Below are 16866 nucleotides of genomic sequence, written 5' to 3'. Positions count from 1 at the left end.
TACATAGGGTCTGCAGGTAAGGCCTTTTTCTTTTCTTTTTTTTTTTCCTTTTTTTTTTTTGGGGGGGGGGGGGGGGGGGGGCTTAATAGCTGATGAAACCAGGAAGTGGGACCAGAAATATAAACTGCCTCCCCCACTTTTAAAGATGTAGCACCAGCTGTGAGAAAGCAAACTTTGTCTTGGAAGGATCCATAATACATTAGGATAAACCAGCCAGAAACAACAGCAGATTCAAGAGATGACTTGAGATTGACATCATTTCGGCCATTTTTGACACACTGATTACCATATGAATCTGTCCTATTCAGACAATCACAATGTGGCAGGCGTGTAAACATGCACCCATTTAACACCGCCCTCTTGAATTCCCGCCTGTGTACATACCTCTAAATTTACCATTACTGTTTTGTGTCAACTTGTTTGTATTAGAAGATTGATGTCATTTTAGAGAATGGCCTACAGAGATGGAATACATGCCAATCTGACTGACATTGCTGCAACTAAGGACAGAGCTGCATGAGGATCGGGCTTGGGGATAATCATAAAGAGGCTAGCTTGTAGGGAGGCAGTGGTCAAACACATATTATTGTAGATGCCAAACATTTTGCAAATTCGGAGTTGTAAGACATTCTCGCGAGTGCTTGAATTCACCATCAGGAACATGCATGTTATACTGTATGAAGCTGTATGTTATACTAGTATGTGTGAATGGATGTGCACATATGTAGCATGCTGTCTACCAATGTTGAATGTATGTACATCAGTCTCATACTCACATATTTGGAAGACTATATTTTGGTGGGTTGTTGAATTCAACCATTTTTGACTCACAAACTTTATGAAAGCATCCCCCTCCCCAAGCAAAATATTCAGCATCTACAGGTAATAGGAATAATACAGTATACTCATTTTCAAAAAGAAACAGCAGCAGCATATAACTGCTGACCAATACAGAGAACGTTAAGGCATATCAAAATTTGCTTGCCGACTAGATTTTAACGATGGCTTTCCCAAAGTTTGTGCCGCTGAAGAGTTCCATGAAGGCTTTGGGCATATTATCGAATCCTTCCGTCACGTGCTCCTTGTACTTGAGTTTTCCCTGTTTGAACAAAAAGACACATGAGTTTGAAACTGACATAGATATCAGAGATTACACCAAGTGCCGGCACATTCTTTTTTTTTCTTCTTCTTCCGGTTATTCAAAGTCCGCCTCCTTCAGTTAGTTGAAGACTTTTGCAGACTGTGTGTGTGTATCATAATCTTTGTCAGTTGAAGTGTTATCTATATGATAAAAATCATATATTATATCATTATTGTTATATGTTTGGGGTGGGGAAAGAATGAAAGCAGAATTAAGCCACACAATACAACATGTTACTGATGACTATTGATCTTATACATATTTCTATCACAGAGGACCCACAACAAACTAGAAATATCACTGAAGGTGATTAATACCCCCGCCCCGTGACGACAGTCTTACCCAAGGAATGATCTTTACTTGATCTTCTGCCATTTGAATGCCGTTACCATGGCAACGCAGCTTCCAACACGTCCGAAAAATATGTCTTGCACATCTTCCCACCAAGACTATTGTGTGTGCCACATTTCATAAGCTTTTGTCAAAAACTGAGGAAGTAGTTCAATCCACAAGATCTTTCCTTGATCTTCCGCCATTAATATGCCGTTACCATGGCAACGCAGCTTCCGACACGTCCAAAAAATATGTCTTGCACATCTTCCCACCAAGACCAATGTGTGTGCCACATTTCATGAGCTTCAGTCGAATACAGAGGAAGTAGTTCAATCCGCAAGATCTTTCCTTGATCTTCTGCCATTTATATGCCGTTACCATGGCAACGCAGCTTCCGACACGTCCGAAAAATATGTCTTCCACATCTTCCCACCAAGATCAAGGTGTGTGCCACATTTCATAAGCTTTGGTCAAAAAACTGAGGAAGTAGTTAAATCCGCAAGATCTTTCCTTGATCTTCTGCCATTAATATGCCGTTACCATGGCAACGTACTTTCGGGTACTGTCAAAAAATGCGTCTTGCACATCTACAACCAAAGGCACACATCTGTACCAAGTTTCATGGAAATTGGGCAAAAACTGAGGAAGTAGTTTGCGACACAAAATTTTCCATCATTTTGGCTCATAATATGTGAGCTGTTACCATGGCAACATACTTTTTGTCACTGTCAAGAAATGTGTCATGCTGACCTATATCCTAAGACAAACATTCAATATGAATTCCATGAGAATTGGAAGAACACTGATGAAGCAGTTTTGCCATGAAGCATTTTGCCCTATATTTTACCAATAACATGCCGTTACCATGGCAACGCACTTTTTGCCACTGCGGAAATATGTGTCTTGCACATTAACATATTCAGATGAACATCTGTACCTAATTTCATAAAAATTGATCAAAAACTGTGGGAGGAGTTCGCAACGCAAGATTTGTACCCATTTTTGCCCATAATATGCCGTTACCATGGCAACGTACTTTTGGGTACTGTCAAAAAATACGTCTTGCACATCTACAACCCAAGGCACACATCTGTGCCAAGTTTTATGGGAATCGGTTGAAAACTGAGGAAGTAGTTCGCGACGCAAGATTTGCAACGGACCGACCGCCCGACCACCCGACCGCCCGACCGCCCGACCGACCGCCCGACCGTCCGCTGATTCCTATATACCCCCTTCAAACTTCGTTTGGCAGGGGTATAATTACCACATTCCTTACGGGAACCTGACCAGGTTCCCATGGTGGCAACTGATATACAGGAACCTAGTATACCAGGTTCCCAAAATGTAGACAAGAGTGCGTGCATTTGTGGCCTAAATCTATGTTTATTTGCAATATACTTCCCAGAAAAATGGCTTAGATAGAAAGATTAGAGTCTCTCCTATCAGCATTTGTTCTCTTTCTGAAAGAAAAATTAGTATATCACATTATTGTTTACTTTTTTCTGATGTAGTCTGCGCATGTTTTGTTACTAAACTCGTTTGAAGACGTACATAGCAATCACTGCGGAGCTCAGGTACATTTCTGCTTTCGCTGACTCCATTCAGATGCCTCGTTTTGTGTAAAACAAGAGTCTGTGAGCTCATCAGTGCACCCTCTAATTATACCTCACGCCCGATTGATAATTCTAATTGTTCAATGGTGCATGTAGATGACCATGGGAAAGGGATACATGTACCGCTTGACTGCTTTTGCACATGTGGATTACCACGCTCTTCGTTCTCTGTTGATGAGCGAAAAGAATCTTGTTTGAGGGCTTTGTGGGCTCTCAGAGAATTGCGGGAAGAACATGCTAAGAAAAGGTGCCTCAGGATAGCACTGGGCATGCCTAACTTGGCACTAACTAAGAGATGCAAACATGAGACGAATGCAGAAATGCAAAGTAAAAACTGAACAGAGAATTTCATTGTTGCATGCCGTTTGAAAAGCAAAATTCACAAATATGCATTAAATACTGACACAAGATCTCGGCCGTGGATCGCGCGATTGCCGCGGAAATTTGCACAATGGTAGTGTGCGATGTAATCTACAAGATCTTATATTTAAATTTTTGAAAATAGTCTTCTTTTATTTTATTTTGATTTATTATGCTAATTTATGTGAGAAATCAGACTTTTTTATCTAAATCAGTAAATAAAGCTCCAAAAGTGCTCATTTTTGGTCTAGATATTCTTTGTAGCATTCTTAACAAATGTACTTGAAAAAAAATTCGGTATCAAAATTAATTTCTTATTTATTTTATTGTTTTATGAATTTCTTATGTATTTCTCTGTTTTTTCGACCTTTTGTTTTTGTTATTTTTTTCAGCAAAATTTGTGGCAGACCCTTTTTGAAGCATAATACTACTAAAACAAATTGATTTTAGCCATTGAGAGTAAAAATAAGCATATTTATATGAACCATGTGATAAAACTCAATTTGTATTGACTTTGTACACAAAATCACATTTTTGAGCCATTTTCGGTCTCACGTGCATGTACAAAAAGTTATGTAACTTCAGAACCGTACCCCCGGGCGTCACAAATTTGGTGTCAAAATGTGCGGGAAACTCGAAAGAAAAAAGTCATAGAGCATCGCGGCGAGAGCATAGCGTGTTGCTGAGTAATCGCACGAAATGTCGAGGGGGGGGCCTTTTAGGCCCCCCCCCCCCCAGTCTTTTTAGGGTTAACAGCTGGTAGCCAGGGTGAACTACAAAGATAAAAGAATGAATTAATTTCAATGCACAAACAGCTTATAATCATGATAAGTTTTTAACAACATCAACCTTCTAGTCCACATACGTAGAATCTTCATCAGCTTCGGGTGGCATGATGGCAAAGTAGTTATACAGTGCGCTCCCGTAATAACAAACACAGTTATGATGAAGATCTCACTGCAGTACGTCCTCCTCACGAGGGCGCCCTAGTGTCGAAGAACGTATCATGGTAATTACCCCCCACCCCAGCTAAATACTGGTTAGTGAGAAGATTAGCGTAAAGATTAGGGTCAGGTTAGGTCTAGGGTTAGAGTTTGGGTGAGGGTTGGTTTAGGTTCAGAATTTAGGATTAGGGTTAGGGTCAGGGGAAGGGTCTGGGGTAATTGTCCAGGGGGTAATTGCCCTAGACCCGCCGAATCATACCTCTTGAACCCACTGGATGAGTTCCCGGAGACATTCGTCGAATCTGTCACTGAAGTTGTAGACCATGAAACCGGTGACTGTTAGGCACTTGCGGTTGATGGCTGGCTGAAGCATCCTGGCTGTATTTGACAGGGGATTAAAAACACCAAGAAATTTCATTTTACATAATTGCACACCAAACCAGATGTTGGCCCATCGGATTTGTGTAAATTGATGGTGCAATAAGTACTTACGCCAAAGAGATTTTTCTCCTCTCCACCACTAGAGGGCGAACTATACAATGGTGTCAGTGATTTCAGGTAAGCACTATTTGGGCACCCGTCCCGCTTCATCATGAATATTCATCAGGCAGTAAGATACTGTACTAGTAAATGGCAGAACGCTGGATACGTGCCATAGAATGTAAAAACGTATTTCATATGAATATAAAAATCTCGAAGAATTGCATCAACGGGCAATTTTAAAATGTCTCGCCGGGAGATGGAAAAATGTTCAGTTTTGCCGGGAAATGTAAAAATCATGTATTTCCACGGTAATACGGATACATGTCGATGATGAATATTCATGATGAAGCGGGACAGGTGCCCAAATAGTGCTTACCGTGATTTCATGGCGGCTGTCATTACTCACTTCGTAATGGCAGACTTTGCGTACTGAAGTAACATCTTTACAGCGCGTATTATGCGAACTTTTGAACTTTTACGGGAGTACGCACTCCTAGATTTGGCTGCTCCTCTGTTGCTCGTTTGCTAGCATGCTAGCATGAGGGGTGAGCATACTACCTCGTCGTCTTTGAGTGCTCCCCGTGGGCTCACAAAACAATAGTATCGGGCGTCTGCATACTCCGCACTCTTAGTACTTTATGGGGAAAAGCTCTTTGACTTATATGCTAAGCAAAGACTTAAAGCTACATTTCAAACTTAATCTCATATTTCTAGTGTTTTCATTGATGCTTCACAGGCATTTTTGGGAGAAAAAAAAATGAACCAGAGAGAGAGAGAAAAAGAGAGTGGTTTCACAGTGAATAAAAATCAATAGACACATTTGCTTTAATCCATTAAATATTATCAGAGTAACCAGGGAATTTATGAGAGGTGAATACAAGAAGAAGGTGCTATAGGTGGTAGCAGAAATTACTTAATAATTCAATTTTCATTCAAAGGAAATCACGAATTGATTATTATAATCATTTTCACCACAAAAAAAGGGTTGTTTTTGCCAGCATTGGTTTATTTGTCCATCTGTTTGCAAAAGAACTAAAACAGTCAGATCTGGATGAATTTCATGGGACAAGAATGACACAAAGAACAGATGTTTAAAATTTTTGTAGTGACCCAAATCACCATCTTGATCAAGAAACTTTCCTTTTCATTTCTGACAGAGTCTTTATTATTGGCAAATATGGCCTACAAACCAGGGCATTCAAGTCGCACACATTTGAGGTGCATGTACATGGCCTGATGAGTGCATGCTCACAGTGCAGCAGAAAGCAGTACGAGGTAGAGACACTGGAAAGGATTTTTAATATCACTGAGGCAATAATGTGACCATTTTTAGCAAATCAATTACTTAGAAGTGAGCTGCTTGATGTAGGTCTGTGCACTCAGAATGGTTTTCTAGTTGTCCTTTTATTTTTGGTTTACAGGAAATCCCTGAGATGGTGATTGAACTCTGACGTACCTTTTGGTGGATCAACGGCGTTGTACCCAGTGATGGAGCCACACACAGAGACTCGGCCAAAGGAGTTCATGTTGTATAAGACCGTACTGGAAAATTCTCCACCTACCTAAGAGAGAATAAGAGGGAGAGATAACGATGATTTCATGGGGGGAGGGAGGGGTGTATATTAACAAACTTTGTGAGAAAAAGAAAAAGCAATCAAAACCTAACAATAACTTGAATGACTCATACCTTTATCATTGTGATCAGAGAGCATATTATGTATCACTTTTTTTTCTAGTTTATCAAGTAGCGAAGTTTTATTTGTTTTTGGTAAGAATTTTTGTTCAATTTTCTTCAAATTTGTGATCTTACACATTTCATTCGTAGAGGGAGACAAATTGAAGAAAATTCACACCTCAGCCTTCAACCCTCTGATTAATATTCTCTTGCTTTTATTTGTTTTCATTCTACAAATATCATAATTGTACACCATCTTCGCAAATCATGTGAGTAAAGAAAAAATAATAATTGATAATAACTTGACAGACTCCATAAGATTACTATCGACATCAGAGAGTGTATGCATCATTTCTTTTTTAATTGCATCAAGTTTTGACTTTGTATTTGTTTTCATTCTACAAAAATCATGACTGTACACTATATCTTCTGCATGTAAAAGGTTGCTCTTATTCAAACAAAACTGCATTTAAAACAGTCAAACTATTCCAAGGCATAGTTCAAAGGTCACGTGCACACTGAGAACAAAATAAAGCAAAATTTCTGCATGATAGGCAAATCCCAGAATGATAAGATTGTACCAAATCCAGCTGAATTCATTATCATATAAAAATCTTTTTGAAAAACAGAATGAATGCTTCCTTTAATTTATGTGCATCAATTTTTTTTTTCATAAAAAAAAAATATCCGCCGAACATTTCACGTTTTTATTGTAAATTTCGCGAGTCAGGTGCTATTCGTGAAATTAAAGACACACGAAAATATTGACTCTGTTCCCAAAGTGAATGTGACGTACGTGTGTACACTTCTCCGTTCAGTACAGGACTCCACGATTGCGAATTTAAGCACTCGCGAAATTGTCTGGAATTCCCGATTCATGAAAATTTAGACTCGTGAAATTTATGGCATATACAGTATATCTCCAATGTGAACTGCAGCTACCATCATGGTAATTAGTCACATTATGTATTTCTCTAGCTGAAATACCTTGCAATCATCTTACAGGAAGCTCACCATAGAATATTGAGTTTTTGTGACCTTTATGACATTAAAACCCCGGTATCACTCACTGTCATCAACTGTTCAACAATATGACATTAAATTTAACCTATGTATCTGCACAGCCACAATAAGATACCACATGGTGCACGTACTGAGTCTCACTTGAAACAGCATAGCAGGGCACAGAAAATATATTGAGAATCAATTGCTCACAAAATGATGTCAATTGTCAGACTGGGGTTATGTTTAACCTGTTGAGTCCCGAGTATACTTGGGCAGGTGTCTATGGAAATGCATGTTGTAGTAAAATCGGTCCATCGTCAATGGGTTAACACACAATTTCTCTGAACCCTCAGCTGCTAGTTGACCTTTGAACTCCAGTTATTAAATTGTGATATCTAGATCATACAGGTAGGCATTTTGCCACTTCATTGTTTGGACAAAACTATTTTATCTCAAGATAAGGGGTTTAATTCAAATCAATAGATTCTAAAATGGCCCCATTCACATTCCAAACCAGTCCTCGTCCTTGCGTAAATATTGAAACAATATAACAAATTGTTGTGAAAGTCTGAAGTCCAGTCACTCAAAAAAGCCTTGCAGAATACAGCGTACAGACGGAGACAACAATGCATGATATAGGAAGCATTTCATGTAGGCTTAAGAACAGGAGGAGGGGGGGGGGGAGCTTTTCAATTTTTTTGTTCAATCTTACTTCATGGAGATAGAGAAAATAACAAATACCTCAACAAATGAAACTGTTGACAGTCAAAACAAGTAAATGCAACAGCGCACAGTATGGTTGTAATGATTATTCTAATCTCAACCCTGACACTGATTATGATACCAACAAAGAATGATGCAAAGAATAGACCTGGGGCCCGTTTCATAAAACTTGTCATCCGTGACAAGTTGTCATAGATGTGACAAGCTACTGAAATCCATCCATCTGATCGGCTAAGAGCAAATTTGTCATAGAAATGTGGCAGTTTCTGATAACAAGTTTTATGAAATGGGCCCCTGGTAATGCTGACAATAACATGGAAATGCACACACACTTTTTAACTGTTGTTACATTTGTCGGTACACCTCATTCTAATTGCATGCATCACTGCTGGATCAGCAAGCTTTGCCATTGAAGACTAGTCGCAAGTACACTCGGTCAGGTCGACTCTATGAAAAATGTGTGCAAAAGCAAAATCAGCTTGACGTCAGTGGGATAGCCACATACACAATTTGTATTATGAATTCGCATCTTGTGTGCTCTAAAAAATTCATTGACAGGGGGAAAGTTTGGTAATTTATGAAGACTTCATGGCTTGATTTAAAACTTTGAATAACATAATACATGCATCAAGTATCCTTTGGTGGGAGTCTATGGCACAGGTATGCTAGTGGTGCCCTGAGGGTTAAATTGAAAAGACTTACATTGTCAAAGTAGCAATCGATACCCTCTGGTGCCACCTCCTTGAGAGTTTTGTCCAAGTCTGTGATGGTCTTGTAGTTCAGAGCAATGTCAAAACCCAGCTCCTTCAGGTACTGAACTTTGGCCTCTGACCCCGCGAATCCAATCACACGACACCCCTGAAAAAAAATCACAGCTTATGTGTAACTCAGCAGTGTTATCTCATCTTTCCACTTGCAGGAAATTCTGACTTTCCGAGAACAGAAGTACTTTGATATATTCAGCTTGTATGATACAACAGATCTAAGAAAAGTAATTTGGATGATGCAAATTATTTTGGATCATCACTTTGGACTGAAAATACACTTGAAGTTTCCTTAATGGGTACACAGGAAAAATGTGGGTAGGTTACCAATATTTGACCATCTGTCTGCAATTTCCATCATAGCAACTATCATAAAACAAGGCACCATTTTGTGAAAGTTGTCAGCTTGACAATTACAATTACAATAGTAATGGTCAGTGACCAGAGCTTCTCATCCTATCAAATCCAAAAAATTTTACTGAAATTGTCAGAGATTGACAACTTGTCAGGGCTGATGACCTTCATGAAAAATGTGCCCAGGTTAGAATTCTATGGTCAGATTTGTGCATTTAAGTAATGTGCAGAATAATGAAGTGTTAACAGAAGAAAATCTGCTCAGCAGACTTGTAAACTGTCAGCATCACCATATCAGTTAAAGACTCACTGGTATTTTCAGAGACAAGAGAGAATCAGATTGCTCTGGATATCTGAACTCCTATAAATTCTCTATAGCACCAACCATATAACCAAACACAAAACAATATGAAAATTTTATGTCTTTTATCCCATTGAGGATGGACTAATTTTGCTACAACACACATTTTCCATTGACACCTGCCCAAGGATACTCGGGACTCGTACTCAACAAGTTATGATCAAAACAGAGAAATGATTCAATAGGAATATGAATTAAGTGGACTAAAAGCAATACTTTTTTTTCTAATTCATGTTTGTGATTTCAATTCATACACCTTAATTTACTCAAGCTTATTATGCCAGAAAGTTGTTAAAGCTCTGCTGATCTTCCAAACATTTTCCAGTTTTCATGTTCATATGCATGATGCATTTCTTCACATGATGGAAGAGCTACATGTAGCACCTTATCTTCCAGCTGATTTCTAAAAACACCACAAAGAAATCAAATATGGACATTACACAACTAATTTTCCTTTTCACATACGTTCCTAAGGTAAATTGAGTGCATCTGTAAGAAGTTAGAATCAGACATATAACTACAATACATTTCCTTCTTGGACCAAATAAAGAGTGGAGCTGGACATGAAACTAAACTTCACACTGAGGTCCGTTATGTGTCCAAGTGTGTTTCTATATGAGCCAAACCTTGATCTTGGCAATCTGACCGACCACTGCTCCCACTGCTCCGGCCGCACCACTGACCACCACCGTCTCTCCGGCCTTGGGCTTGCAGATGTCCAGAAAGCCAAAGTAGGCTGTCTTCCTTTTAGGTGTTTTAGAGAGATTTACATTCTGGTAAGTTTTTGTTGTTTTTAGGCGAAATAAATTCAAATGTATACACAGGCACACACATTTCAAACTACATGTATGTCTGACTTTAAACACAAGCACACACTAACACAATACAACACACACACACACACACACACACACACACACACACACACACACACACAAGAACTAATACAAGTCAACAAACAAAAAGACAGAAACAAATAACACAAACATGCAGAAGAAAAATCACTCAGTATGACATTGACAAGAAGCCAGGAGAGTGCCATAAAATCAAGCATATGATATATATTGTAAGTTTATCACATGTCAAAATCATCTTCAAGATGTTTTCTGCCAGCTAAAGATCCAGTGATCTTAAAAATTTGCTGCATACAGCAATCAAGTTTATCTGCTCTAAGCAAAGTTGCATCTGAACTATATCCTATCCTACATATCCATATTTCTGTGATGCATTTCCTGATCAAGAAAAAACAAACTTGCACTGTTCACAGATAATCAGTATGTTTTCTAAATGAAGTAATAGTAGTAAGAGCACTTTACCCTGGCATTCCTAGTGTCCCAATAGCCAGGGATTTCGGCCAATCAGGCGAGGGGTAGTCTGCTACGATTATGACATCACTTCCCTTGGCAATGGATCCAGTGGTCCAGCCTGCTTGGGCCTGGACAATGGAGTCCACTGGTACCTTTGGGTCTCTGCTTTCTACCACCCTTTAAAGAAAACCAATATTATCTTTATATTATATATACTTATAAGATATCATATTTCTTTGATGGAATCTATCTTCACTCACTGTCCACAGCAGTGCCTTAAAAGAATAGATAATAATAATAATAATAATAATAATAATGATATATAAATAGAAAAGATGACGAAGTAGGGTGGTAATGTATTACAGTCCAACAGTGCTGTTTATTCAGACCAAATTTTCGACGAATACATACGTCTTCATCAGGGTCGAATGTTGGACTGAAATGCATTACCACCCTACTTCGTCATCTTTTCTGTACTGGTACCAACATGCGAACTACAAGTATCATCATATACAATATGCAATATATCTGACTACTTACAGCAGGCCTGCTAGAATAGAATTGCCAAACAGCGTATATGAGCACTGGAACAAATTACAAAACCCACAAACAGACTTGAAGGCTAGCTGAAAGAAGTCCATTTAGATAACAGCCGGATATTCCTCTCCACATGGGGCCACTAAGAGCGTATTGTGTTGAGCGTTTACCAACATTTTAAGTGAATTCCCGATTATGTATTTAAGCAAGCCATGCCAACCTTTGCAATATATTCATTGTAGTCTCCCCACAAATACAGTCTCTTTAATGAGCAAATCAACCAACACATACATGTGATGCAATAACCTCTGCATATACCATTCAGTTATATTCTTGAACCATCGATACACAGTTTTACATCCCCTTAATATAGCGATTGTAGAATTTAAACCTACATGTATAGACCTGTTTGCACCCGGGCAGTAAAAGGGTTAGGGTTGACAGAGATCAAGAGAATGGGGACATTTGGAATCATCAGATGTCATTGATATCTCATAATGTACTCAATGCCAAATAAAGGAGTTCCTTGGTCAAATTTCAGAGAGTAGATATATATTCTTTGTAGTTTAGTTAAAGGCATTCTTTTCCTCTGGAACAGCAGATGTGAAGTCCTATACAATTTTTTTTTAATCAAAACCAATCAAATTCAATCATTTCTGATAAATTTGTATGAACTTTCATAGCAAATCATTTAAACATTAAATGACACTTAGTTCATCTGGTTTCATATGAAAAACAAAATAATACATTACACACAATAAAAAAAGCACAATACCATCACACACATTTAAGATATTTAAGATATTTTTAAACAAAGTATTTAAATTTAATCCTGGACTGGACCCCTTTGTGTGCTTTTGAGTATAAATTGACACCTGGGGACATTTCATGAAGGAACTTGTCGGATAAAATATCTGACAAGTCAGTTATATCCGACAAGTTTTGAGAAATTCTTTAGTCTGATTGGCTGATTTCTCTGAACTTGTCGGATATAATTGACTTGTCAGACATTTTATCCGACAAGTTCCTTCATGAAATGCCCCCCTGAACACCTCATAGCAATGTACACACTGTCAAAGATCTCTGGCAAGGGAAAGGTTTAGGAGATTAATCCAAACTAAAATGGTGTTGGCATTCATACTGAAATTGCACTGCTTTGCATGGAAATGATCTGTCACACTAATGAGAAATTCAGCCCTGGTAGTATAGTGGTACTTTAGTCTCAAAAAGCAATTAACTTTCTATACCTGGCAACTTGTTCACCGACCATCAGCTCTCCTTCTTTGATTCCCCATACTCTGATTGAAGTAAAAAGGAATTTAGGGAGAAATGAAAAAACAAACAAACAAACAAACAATCAAACAAATTATTTGATTTCTTTTGATAAATAGAGTAAGTAATGCATAAAGCCATTGACTTGAATGTGTGTAACAAAGGTAAATGAAAATGTAAGAACATCAATCATTTGAAAACAAGCTTACATAGCTTACCATACAAGGATCATTAGCAAGAATTGAAATCCATTATCAAAACAAAATCTGTCCTTCCCAGTCAAAAGCCTCTCAACAGCCTCCCATCCCACCCCACGCACAATACCTTCTTCCTAATGTACAGTATATTTGATGTCATTCAATAAATAACCATTGCATTTATAAGATTGTAGGCATAGGTCATAAAGCATCTAGTGTACAGGACTGGTATACCTCCCAACCTTCCCGAATGAAAAATAGGAAAGATTTGGTGTAAAAGTAGGAAAGAAAAAGCAGTTCGCAATGGTGTGTACGTGTACTAAAAGATTCCATGACATTTTCTCCCATGAAATATCTCCATGCTAAGCCAAACATGAATTCATTCTACCCACAAACATAACTCTAACCATAATTCTAATCCTAACATCAAACTAAACCTACAACCCTAACCTTGGAGAAAATAAGACCAGAGCAATTGTCCCAGTTCGAGCAAATGTTGTGTCATCGCATAAGACACATGTGGCAGGTAAGTCAGGAGCACAAGTTTATGAATACATTCAAGTGTACAGGGCATTCATATGTACACAGGGGAGCAATAAAGGCGTATCTGGGTAATTGCCCTCTATCTGGGCAATTACCCCCAGAGGGCAATTACCCATGCCTAAATACTGGTTAGTGGTCAGGTTAGAGTAAAGATTAGGGTTGGGGTTAGGTTTAGGGTTAGGATTTTGGGTTAGGGTTAGGATTAGTTTCAGGATTAGGCTTAGGATTAGGGCCAGGGGAAGGGTCCAGGGTAATTGCCCAGGGGGTATTGCCCTAGAGCCCACTACAGGACAACTGTGACACAGATTTTTTTTAATTTTTTTTTTAGTTGCTGTTGCTGCTGCTGCTGCTGTTGTTGTTGTTTTTGTTTCTCTGTTTGTATGTAAGTTCGTTTGTTTGTTTGTTTGTTTGTTTGTTTTCCAGTATCTGGGCATTTCATGGGTGCCTATGAGCCAGGGATGCTAGACAACAGCTAGTATTCAACAGGTGGTGGAGGGCAGCAGGGAAGGGGTTAAATGCTTACCTCATGTATGGATCTACTGTGAGGAAGAGAGCTTCTAGTTGAACCTCTGCAATGAGAACAAGAATTAAATGTGTTTTGTGATAGATCTTAAAAAAAAATAAATAAATGAATCACAAATGGAGGCGCTGTGGCATAGTGGATAAGACTCCCGACTCCCGATCGGAGGACCAGAGTTCTAATCCCGCCCAGTGCTTACATCCTTGGACAAGATGTTTTTACCCACCGTGTCCCTCTCGACCCAGGTGTATAAATGGGAACCTGGCAATGCTACTAGGGAAATAATAATGGCAAGGCCCTCTGGTAGAGCAGTGGCAACACTGAAGAGGCTACCCTTGGTAAATAAAACCATATTATTATTATTATTATTATTATTATTATTATCATTATTACTATCATTATTATTATTATCATTATTATTATTATTATTATTCAAAAAAAAGTGATTAAGTCTTGTTCTAAAGACTAAAGACATAACATAGTCTACTTTAGCACCTCTATCAAAAATATGACAGGTTGGTGTTCAGTCATTTTCTGCAGTACATGTATAGCAACACACGAGTAGATGTGAGTCCCAGTGTTAACAGAATGGTTCCTTATTTTGAGCTGTAACTGGACAATCATTTTGTTTTCACGATGCCTGTGGATGCCATATGAATACGCTTGACTTGTACTCTTCTCTTCTTGATCTGCTCATTAACCGCTTCAGATTTTGAGGAGCATCAAAAATGTAAAAGAGATACATTCTTTCCTTTGTGACCATGAAACCCTTTAAAAGCATGTAAATCAATGCCTAGCCTATCACAGACAATTACAGAGATTTGTGTGCTGGACAATGAGCAATCTGCATCCTCAATGCTACGTCCACTAAATCAGGCATATATTCGGGCAATAATTATGTCATGTACGTGCAATATCATTACATAATGTGCACATAGAATACAACAGGGAGATGGAACTTCCCTGCACATGCAATACATTTTTGCACGCCACTATGTGGTAGGGCAGCACAAGCACAACTTTGCATAGAACTAGAACCGTAGACTGTAACGCTAGACCTAACTATCGTAAGATCCGATCCTGCAACTTTTCATTGTTAATGTTAAAGGGATGGTACAGTACGTATTGGTGGAGATGAGAATTGGGTTTTTAACTTTTTGCGAGATACCGATAAAACACTCATGAAATACTACAGAGCACACCATTTTAAGAGGAATTCAAAGTTTATTTGATGAAAATCGGGTTTGGAATGACTGAAACATCCAAAAACATAGTAAAACATTTAGCAATCGTAGTATCAAAGTGTGGGTCCCACAATTATTACAATCGCTGTGTTTTGGATATCTCGGCTATTTCAAAACCAATTTTCATCAAATAAATGTTGAATTCCTCATGGAATTACATGCTCTTTCATATTTCATAAGAGGTTTTTCATTATCTCACCAAAAATTTTTAGTAACCTGAAATTAGGTCTCAACCAAAACTACCGGTATACGATCCCTCTACGGCTTTAACGTTCGAGCTTCGACTAGCAAGTAGCAAGTCGAATACCATAAAACACAATTATTCCTGCGAAATAGTCGTCGATAGAGACACAAACTTTTTATTCCTTGCATAAATGATAGTTTGCACCTATTAAAATCTATCAGTATCATGAAGAGACTCGGAGATAGTCAACTTACCACCCTCATTTAGCGCTGGAATTTGCACCTCCTCCACTCGAAAGTTGGACGCCGTAACTTCACCGTGGAAATCCTTGGCGAGGACGATTCTCCTAGCCACTTTTTTGTTGGCAGCCATTTTAGACGTTTTAAACACGACACGTCCCAACGAAATGACAAATATGATTCAAATTGAGAGGAAATGGGAAAAGAGAAATGTATCGAGTCTGTTCAGAGAGTGGAAACTGACCCGGGGGCAACACAACTGACCACTGCAGCACTGGTCAAGGAAGTCAAAGTACGTACCAACTAGCGTCAACTACGCTGTTTACCTGCGCGCGTGCCTAGATGGTCCCTGGCTGCTGGGCGAGGGAAGTCCCCAACTTAGATACCAATAGGTGGCGGTATAACCGCGGAGTACTAGTAGTAGCTCCATGGTGTGTTGCTGAAAAAGTAGTACAGTGTGTTGTTGAGAGCACTATTTTTTTAGTTGAATGCCATCGATGCCATGTCGGACAGATTCAGTAAGATGAATAGTGGTTTGGTGTCATGACACTGAGTCTCGATGTATCCTGGTTTTTATTGATTACTTCTGAGGTTATGATTCAATTACAGATAGATTTCAGCTCAGCATGTTTATACGAGTAAGAAATGCATAGTTCAGGTCAAGAGTGTGGTAAAATGATGCAGAATTCAACAAATCCATAATGTTTTATATAAGATGCTATCCACGCTGAGAAAAATAGGTTCAACTTTGCACATTTACCAGTGTCACACTGGGAGCACCTTTAAAGGTGCAAAGACTGTTTTTCCTAGTGTATAGACAGAAGTTTAGGTGAATTAAGATAGTAGGCCTAAGTTTAGGTTTATGGAAATAAATCCAGATGTTTTGTTCATTAGGAGGCCATCGGAAAGTAATTATTGCAGTGAAAATGTTATAAATAATAGGTTGCCAGAAAATATGGCAATGTTATCATTAATAAGTTTATCAATACTACAATATAACCGTCCCATCCAGCTATATAAGCACTGCAATCTGGCAGTGGCTAGACTCATCAGTAGTACGACGACTT

General features: G+C 38.6%; 1 protein-coding gene across 1 annotated transcript; it reads right to left on the bottom strand.

The window, feature by feature from the left end:
• Positions 1–447: 447 nt before the first annotated feature.
• On the bottom strand, positions 448–15945 carry LOC139713897 (prostaglandin reductase 1-like). The gene is made up of 9 exons (XM_071625619.1): positions 15815–15945; positions 14136–14181; positions 12848–12898; positions 11073–11240; positions 10383–10500; positions 8980–9135; positions 6331–6436; positions 4651–4769; positions 448–1099 (listed from the first exon to the last, which is right to left on the bottom strand). Exons 1-9 carry the CDS (start codon positions 15930–15932, stop codon positions 989–991), a joined length of 993 nt encoding a protein of 330 aa, XP_071481720.1. The 5' UTR covers positions 15933–15945; the 3' UTR covers positions 448–988.
• Between the last annotated feature and the right edge of the window lie 921 nt (positions 15946–16866).

Source organism: Diadema antillarum, unplaced genomic scaffold, assembly GCF_040938485.1.
Source record: "Diadema antillarum isolate AM-2024a unplaced genomic scaffold, OU_Dant_1.0 seq00002092_RagTag, whole genome shotgun sequence".
Taxonomy (NCBI): Eukaryota; Metazoa; Echinodermata; class Echinoidea; order Diadematoida; family Diadematidae; genus Diadema; species Diadema antillarum.
Note: the sequence above shows the minus strand (reverse complement) of the source record. Positions and strands in the feature narration are given on the sequence as shown.

Excerpts from the sequence above, each read along its gene's own strand:
- LOC139713897 (XM_071625619.1), bottom strand. The coding sequence starts at position 15,932 with ATGGCTGCCAACAAAAAAGTGGCTAGGAGAATCGTCCTCGCCAAGGAT. Across the intron at positions 10,501-11,072 it reads GGGACACTAGGAATGCCAGG|GAAGACAGCCTACTTTGGCT; the intron begins GTAAAGTGCTCT and ends AACACCTAAAAG. Across the intron at positions 1,100-4,650 it reads TCATCCAGTGGGTTCAAGAG|GGAAAACTCAAGTACAAGGA; the intron begins GTATGATTCGGC and ends TTGTTCAAACAG.